The sequence below is a fragment of the Magallana gigas genome, chromosome 2 (genome assembly GCF_963853765.1).
Source record: "Magallana gigas chromosome 2, xbMagGiga1.1, whole genome shotgun sequence".
Taxonomy (NCBI): Eukaryota; Metazoa; Mollusca; class Bivalvia; order Ostreida; family Ostreidae; genus Magallana; species Magallana gigas.
The window spans coordinates 41,711,741-41,720,925 of record NC_088854.1 but is presented as its reverse complement, the minus strand read 5'-3'; the positions used below and the strand labels follow the sequence as shown (position 1 = coordinate 41,720,925).

Here is a 9,185-nt window from a genome sequence, read left to right as displayed (position 1 = left end):
CATCAAGTCATTTTAGCGCGAAGTAACAGTCTCGAACTATAAGTTTTGAGGGGATGAAAAAGCATTGTGGAAGGAGTGTTCAAAATGGACAACACTCAACGCATTTGGCTTAATGAATAAATATAATTCATTACGTTAAATATATTTATAATGTTTAAATATACAATAACATGTCTGTCAAAAGGTGAGAGTTGTAAAACTTTTTATGGTGAATTTCAACTTTCTTATTTTCTTTACAGATATATACATGTACATATCATATTGGTGTTAAAACGACAATTATCAAACAATCTTGAGATATGTGTTGTCATTATATAAATAATAGATTATTAAAGAATGTACATTGGTATACTGTTTATCACAGGTACGTTACATGTAGCATCGTGGGCAATTTGTGGGGGATGACCAGGTAAGGGCGGGGGCTGAAATTACTGAAAGCAAATAAAAAACTAACATCAAAATTGAAACTGCGAGTAAACACCCCCCTCCGCACGGATTAGGACTTTAAAGTTTGGTTAATGCATGGTGTTATAGCACTTAGCATATATTTTCGAACATAAAGCAAAAACGGGTGTTATATATAGACAACAAAAGCCAACTTTTCGTTAGAATATTGACCAAATTTTTTCCCTTCACTTTTGGCTTTCAAAACGTCAAGTGTCAGTTTCTTGTGTTTAGTACATATTGACTTGCTTGGGAAATAACGAAGAAAAAAAATGGTGACTTGTTTATCTAGAGTTCAAGAAACGGTAAGAGTATCATTTTCCAAATTGAATATTGATTGAACATGTAACGATTGATACACTATATCTACATTTATGTCGCTGACCAGATAAAATATATAATAACCCCCCCCCCCCCTGCAACTTCTCGCAGCAAACAGTTTTCTTAAATTTACTTATAAAAAATGGAGTTTGCTCCCCTATTGTTTTGGGTGCATGTAAAGAAAAATGAAGTAAAAATAAAAGAATATTAACAGTGAAATTGAAGTTTTTGGTATTATATACGCCCGCTTCCCCTAACACGAATGAAGATTTTCATGATACTAGTATGCGAATTCGACTTTTTTTTCTTGTCAAGATTTTTTGGATAAGGCCCCCCCCCCCTTTCAAACAAAAAACAACGCCACCGGCCTGCACACAACCTTTATATTATTTTCCATCACAAGGATACACGTGCGAATTATATTGTAGAAATATAACAGAAAGGATAAAAAATTGGGTGTTTGTTGTATAATTGCACAGATTTATTCTGGGATCATCCAGGTGGCACCTACAGGTAAAAATCAATGTACATCAGTGGATATCCCGTTATAGGATGAACTAAGCGTTACCGGTACATACAAGGGTACTCGGGACATGCGTAGTTTACTGATTAATGACCTATATTATATAATTCGTGTCAACCTGACGTCTAAAAATGCGGAAGAATTACAACACAGGAACACCGTTGTTTACTAAAATGATAAAACCGTAGGCGCACGTATTCACATTTAAAAATAACTTTTTAAACTTTTGATCGATTTCAATTCGATAAAAGAGAGAAAATGAAAAAAAGATTGTAGAAAACGTGTGGCCATCAAACGATTAAAAAATGCACGTGAATAGATAATCGAACACCTCTGTGGAAATATTTTTACAATCTATATCTCGCCTACGCGGAATGAGTGACAGGCGAAGAGGGACTGTCGTGGTTTTATATGTGTGTTCACCGTCAGCGGGCAAATAGACGGATGTGTGCTTGAAAAGTGGAAAAATTTGTGTTTACAGGAAACATGTTTTTTTTTTAAATTTACGGATTCTAATTTGAGGTGATCTGTGGTTGTTCGGTCTATGTTCGATCTTCAAGTGTTTTTTTTAACTAAAGAAATTTTATAAAGAGAGAAAGAGAGAGAGAGCAAGAGAGAAAAAAAATAGCAACCGAAATGTCGGATGACACTGGATTTTCTGATGGTGGAGGAGGGCCCCAGAGAATCGAGGGATGGCTTATGACCTGGGGTAGGTCCACTTTTTCCCCCATTATTTAAAATCCTCTTTAAAACTTAAACGATTTTTTGATTCAAGGATGTAGCAGCATCGATATATATACGTGTTACCATGCTTACTCTGAACATTAAATGCAACAGCTTGCTTATCGTTAAAAGTTGTAAAAAAAAAATTCGTTTCACAAAAACGAAACTTTAGAGTAACCTTGTTTATAACATTACACGGTGATGGCGAGTTGACTGTATTTGCTAATTAATTACGCTAAAGTAATTAAATAAAAAAAAACTGTTGGATCTCTGAGCAACATGAAAACATTACTTCCTGTCCAACTAAAGACATCGAGAGCAGCTGTATTTCCTTTTTTTTCAAATCAAGATGATTCACAATTAAGATAAAAAGACCAGGAAAAACATATGCTTTTTAAAATTTAACAAATTGATGGCGACTTAGATTTGTTGTTTTTTAAATTCAAAGGGAAACGTCTTATCAGAGAGAGAGAGAGAGAGAGAGAGAGAGAGAGAGAGAGAGATTGTTCTCTTCATAAATATAAAACCTTGAAGATTTTTTTGTTTACTTAACTCAGGTAACAGGGGTTAAGTGCAATCACATCATGTTATATAATGCATATAATGTGTATGCATATAGTGTTTGTAAATGCAGAACTCTAGGTGGCACAAATAGCTATGGTATATATTCATAATGATAGGTGGTAAGTTTGAATAGTGAGAGACTAGCTATTGTAAAAGACTTGTGCTTTTGCAAGTAAAAAGAAAAATTTCTACAGGTAGCTAAAATTTTAATTTCTTGAACATTTGAACAAGTAAATTTTTCTTTATATCTTCAAATCAAAATCAAGTGGAGTTAGAATATTAAGATGTATTAAGTCCTTGAAGAAAGTGATGACACATCATGGCCCTTATCGTTGTTTGTTCTTTAACGTCTGTTTTATGGAATCTTCTCATGAGGTGACAGACCCCTTAGGTCCTCATAATAACCCTCACCCACAGGGTGGGTATTGAGGTCAAGTTGTTTGCCAACCTTCCGATTTCTAATAAATCACCTTCTTCTTACTTGCTTTCTAATAAAAATCTTCATGTTAAAAGAAATAATGGACATTGTCAAACATTGAAGATCACAGATGTTCAAGATTTCTGACTAAAATATTGAACACTGAATGATTTTAGGATGATAAAGGTAGCATGTGTTATTTTTACACAAGAATGATTCTCCAGGAAGGATAAATTGTTATATTTAGTCCTAGTACACAGGAAGACGATATCTGTTAGTTTCCGCACATGTAACATGTTGATGTTTATAAAGAGGTTGCTAAACTGATCACATGTTGTGATGGTAACAGTGTCAGGATGGTACACGCTGTCTCCAACACTTCATGGATGTGTATTGCGCATTATAGTGTATTCACTGTATTTTGTGATAACCAGAATGACACATTTGAGATGAAGACCAATTTTAAAGAGAAATCGTCCTGGTAATTGACGACACACAAATGCATTGAAATTGAGACAGGGCTGGTATATAGCAATGCAAAAATCCAGAGCACCTAGCTAACAGGAAATAGTGATAAATATTTATCTGAAACAATGATTATTATGCCATTATTTGAAGTACCTTTGCTGTATTTTGATAAGCTAAAACATCACTGTTGATTCAAACCTCTTAAGGTCCTTCAACCTTCTCAACACTCCTTATATAAAATATTGCTTTAATGATCATAATGATTTTTTATAAAATGTCTGAATTACAGTTATAACGCAGACAGTTTCTGCATAGCAACAATTTTTGCATCCATTTAGTCTTTATCTGGGCAATTTCACAAAGGGAGTTTAAATCATTTAACCTAATGAGAGTTATCTCCCATGTAAAAGGGTATATGTTCCATAATTCCCCCAATATTGAGGTACCAATATTTATTGAGAGAATAGACAATAGTTACGGTGAATGAGCTTTTAACATTGTTTAAGGGAATTGTGTTCTTTAATACTGTCTTTTTAAAATAAAACCAAGAAGATTCTTTAAACAGGAAACTGCTAATCTCAGAAAATCGCGGAGTTGTAAAAAGATACTATTGATGAAACGTTTCCTAATTAACAGGTCAACGATTTTTAGCGGCACAATTCATAAAAATCAGTGTTTACACAAAAATTTTTAAAAAATTCTTCAAAGAAGAATGTGCGTATGTCTGCCACATTTTTTTACTATCAGTTCTAATGAACATCTCCCATTAGAAAGCTTTTCTGTAACAGTATGACTTGACAATTACAGATAACTTTCCTATCCAGTTTTGTTAAATGTTTTTAGTAGTTGTGATATGATAGAAGATAAACAATTTGACTTTATATTAGTTTATCTTTATATATAAAGGTATATACATATATATGTTGTAAGCAATTATTTGACCCTTTAGCTTATCTACATTGTACACTGTCAGAATATTTACTTTTTGTTTCATTCAGTTTACTGGTAATAGATACTGATATGATGATTTTAAAAAGCCATTTTTCCTTTTCGTCTGAGAGAGAGAGAGAGAGAGAGAGAGAGAGAGAGAGAGAGAGAGAGAGAGAGAGAGAGAGACAGACAGACAGACAGACAGACAAAGAGAGACAAAGAAAAAGACAGAGAGAGACAGAGAGAGACAGACAGACAGACAGACAGACAGACAAAGAGAGACAAAGAAAAAGAGAGAGAGAGAGAGAGAGAGAGAGAGAGAGAGAGAGAGACCTTCACCGCTATTTGAAGATAAGTTCCAGAGCTCATTCAATTCATTTCTTGATTAATTTAGCCACAGAAGCATAGCGTGTGGGGTACGTAGTTGGTAGTTGATTTTGTCGACATGATTAGTTTGATTTCTATCAACTCTTGAACCACAATGAAGTCCTACCAAGCCATCTCCTGGGACACAAGATGCCATTTTCATCCAAATAAGAGCATTTATTGTCCTTTTCTGATTGATCTGACCTATGGATAGAAACTATTAATACATTCAAAAGTGTGGCAAAAATGTTAAAAGCGTAGTTACAAAAAAATTTATACCACAATGCACTTGAAAATCAATTTCAAAGAAATGTTTTTCACCAGTTTGTATGATCTGAAATTCAGATAACCACAAATGATCTCAGTTCTGCAAATAAAATGGATTCATTTGTTTTACTGGGATTTTTGTTTTTGTACACTAATGGTTGTAAATTTGTTTCAAAGTTGGTTTCAACACATTTTTGATGTGTTTCAATGGTGGCATGAACAAAATTTGCTGATAGTTAAAGAAATGGATTTTTCTTAGGAAATTGTTTTTTCACCTTGGATATTTCATGTTGTTATATTCAGTAGTATATTCTCACTATATAACTCTATATAGACGAATAGTCAATAATTGTAATATTAGCTCGTCCGAAAAATATTGACCGGTCAATATTTTTTTGATATTGACTGGCTAGGAATAATATCTAGAGAACATTCCCTCTATTTCAAATAATCGCCTCTGATTAGTTGATTCGTAAACGATGACGTAAATAACTCTTCGCGACTCCAAAACAAGGTGACGTCATAATAGACAGTCAGTCAAGGCAAGTAAACAACGGACGCGCAATGCGACGGTTTGCTATCATAACGGATATAAGGATTTGCGAATTACTGTGAAGTAAAATCAGGTAGAACATCTGTATATTATTTCTTTCGGTCGGCAGAATATCACCAGTGACCGTTTGATGCTGAGGATATTTTGGAAATGAACTTTGTACAGAATTGAATTCGTGAATTCTTGTTGAGCCGAGAAAATTATGGCGATCTGTTTTTAATTACTTTCTTAATTTTGGTTTGTTTCTTTATATAACAAAACAAATGTTGACTGTGTTTTCGGGCAACATTGATTATATTAGCCCCCTTGGGACGAAAATATTGCCCTCCGCTCCGCGTCGGGCAATATTTCGTCCCTCGGGGGCTAATATAATCAATGTTGCCCTCAACCCCAGTCAATATTTGTATAATATTGATTCCCCCATATTCCAAATACTTAAAATTCAGCAGCTAGCTAGGATTTCTTTATAAGCTCTATTTTTGCTTGATCTGTACTAAATTATTAATATATAAAATACCTAAGTGCTCAATCATACTGTGCATCAATGCATGCCCTACCTTTCATATTGATTGATTAAAATGTAGTGCATGTGCATTAAATAATCAACTAATTACCCAAAGTTCCACACTGATCTCGAAGCTTGCAGTTTAGCTGCATCAGGTTTTGAAAAACTGATTCAAAAGGTTCTCTCTCTCTCTCTCTCTCTCTCTCTCTCTCTCTCTCTCTCTCTCTCTCTCTCTCTCTCTCTCTCTCTCCAGTTTTTAATACTCTTTTGTTTTCCTATTGTCAGTAACCAAAAAGTTGATTACACTTTTTTGTCCTTGGGGACACGAAATGTCTTTAATCTGTGAACAGAGGGCGCTTTTGCCAGTACTATCCGGCCTCTAATTCAGATTTTATTGTCATAAAGGCAATAGCTGCTGTAATTACACGCAGATCTCTCGCTCTGCGACTCTTGTCTCTAGTCCTTTAATTGATTCCAGATCTTTGGGGAAAATTGTATATTTGTAGATCTGTATGGAAGTTTTTTTATCTTTCATCTAATAAAAAAAATGTGTCATACTGGCATTTAGCAAGCTTTACAAGGATCTGACAAGTTAATATTGCTATTTTGAGATTAAGTTTGTTTCATCCTGATTTTCTGAACTGAAAAGATTTTTTTTCAGGAAGATGACATATATTTATAGATCTGTCTAAAGTATATTGCAAATTATTCAGGTCAAAAATAGTTGCTTTCATGTTTGTGAATTTTTATAATCACTTAAAATATATGTGTCATAGAAGGCAAGTTCTGCAAAAGTCTAGCACATATCCTGTGGGTAGCAGACACATACTTTGTTCTGGTAAATGGATTGAGAGTTTTTAAGGATTTTCCAATAAGTAAGAAAAATCACATCTGAGCCTTTGATTTTTATCTCTACATGGAAATGTCATTAGAAGTGTGTATGATTGAAACCATGTAATTACCGGTATATACAAAGAATTCAAGCACAATTATGGGATTTTCTTTTTTAGCCTTTGGACACTTTGATCTTTCGTATAACTAAATCCCTACCAGTTTTTTTCTGCATGCATACACTTCTTCTGATAAGGAGTTTGAAGTCATCAGATGATGGAATTCAAAATTAAGCTGGACAATATGTCAAAGAAATTGCTCCCCAATGAAATGATATTAGGCAAATTGAAAATGATGGTCCCTGCTTACAAGGGTAATTTTGAATGAAAACGATCTGAATGGGATGTCAAACATCAAACAATGAATCACAAACTCTACAAAAAAACATGCTTATAGCAAACAAGCTTATAATGAATTGAAATATCAAACTTAGTATTTTGTTTTTCTTATATGTATTCCTGAAAACTAGAACCATTTTAACAAGAGTTTGGACTTTGGGTAGTTGTGTCAAACAGCAATGTGAGGTAGGCCTGTCTATTTCATTGCTGGCCACTCAGCCATGGCTCTTTGAAATCAACAAGATTTGTCTGGCTTTTGAGCTAAGACTATGCAATCGGTGCATTTTTGCTTGAAAACTGCGTCATTTTTAACTTGTTTTGACGCAAGAATTAGATAGCTAGCTAGGCCCTACTGAATGTCCAAGGTCTTGTTAAAATGGTTCTAAGTACATGCAGACACAAATTTATTTTACCATTTTCTGAATTATATTCTATAAATGCAGCATGCAGTAATTGATTTCTGATTATAGTTTAAGGCTGTGCACGCTTTTAGTGTGCCATTGAAAATGACAGAGTATTTTGAGATTATTAGAAAAGTTTTTGTAGATGCACAAAAGTCTTCTGTCAAAATGATCTTGATTTAATGACAGAGTAAAATGTGATATTGCAAATCGAGATGGTTTATGCTTCTTTTGAAATGAAATATTGCATCATGAAAGTCTTAATCCTTTCTGAAATTGACTTGCAAAGCATAATAAATGATGGACTCCCTTGTATATGTTGGCTATAACTACCTGTTTATAGGCTAGAGTGATGTACAGTTACAAGAGGGAATGCATGTAATTGGAAATTTAATGAAAAAAAAATTGGGATAAGTTGTAAACATGTTTTGTACCGATCTTGTATAATGAACAACCTTGGTAAAGGTAAAGATATAATGAGAGAATGGACAGCGAAGTGACAATGCATGGACAATATGTTGCCCGGTTCTAGCTGTGACAGCCATTGGATGTAGTGGTGATTAATGACACCTCTGTATAGAAATCTTCGGATCAATTATTCTCACAAAAGAATCATTGATCTATGGGTATAAATAAATTTATCAGATGTAGATGCCGATTGTTTGTACTTTAATGCACTACGCAAAGTTGCAAAAGCTGTCTATAATTCAGATCCCAAGAGATCGAGTAGCAGACATCATTATCAGGTGCATATATAAACACTAAAATTTTATATGGTCTTATGAATTGAAAATAAATAGTGCAAGCAAAATATGTAGCACAACAACGCAAATAAAACATCTTAATTGTCTCTGACATTTAAATTAGATAATTATTTCTCTTTTTTCATTTTGTTATGTAAATTCAAAACAGATTAAAACAGAGAGAGAGAGAGAGAGAGAGAGAGAGAGAGAGAGAGATTTATAGCAAATTTGTCTTATTGCAAGGTTTTACATGAAAATAGAGAAAAAAAATCTGCCTGTTTTTTATTACATTAATATTATAAGTAATTTGCAACTTCAAATATATACTTTAAAGAAACACATTCATGTACAATGTATATGTGTACCCATAAATAGTAAAATTTTACCTCATCTTGCTAGCTGCAGAGTTAGTAATTATGTATCTGGGAAGATCAGTCATTTCTAAGATTGCTAATGATAGAACAAAATTATTTTTGTTTTATATAACCCAAGAATGTGCCTGGTATGGATTTTCTCTGAAAATGGTATTTTAATGAAATTGCAAGTACATGTACATGCATGTATGTGACATGATAGATACTCATTATTGAAAAATTCAAATCAGAATACATATGATATAATTTTAATGATGATATATATAAAGTAAATAATATTTTTCTTAAGCATAATTAATAATTCAATTGCAAAACTTGTCCTGAAAATGTATTGAATGAGAAATTGTGCATTTATT

General features: G+C 33.3%; 1 protein-coding gene across 7 annotated transcripts in view; it reads left to right on the top strand.

Annotated features, from left to right (window-relative positions):
* Positions 1-1,556: 1,556 nt before the first annotated feature.
* The window catches only part of LOC105333703 (ras GTPase-activating protein nGAP), a 58,946-nt gene continuing 51,317 nt past the window's right edge, over positions 1,557-9,185 (top strand). For 4 of the 7 annotated variants that reach the window (XM_011436802.4, XM_011436801.4, XM_011436800.4 and 1 more), the window contains exon 1: positions 1,558-1,997. In XM_011436802.4, coding sequence (XP_011435104.3) covers positions 1,925-1,997 — 73 coding nt within the window. In that variant the 5' untranslated portion in view covers positions 1,558-1,924. Of the gene's footprint in view, positions 1,998-9,185 lie in introns of all 7 variants that reach the window. The other 3 variants (XM_020069500.3, XM_011436803.4, XM_011436799.4) reach the window with 2 other exon arrangements.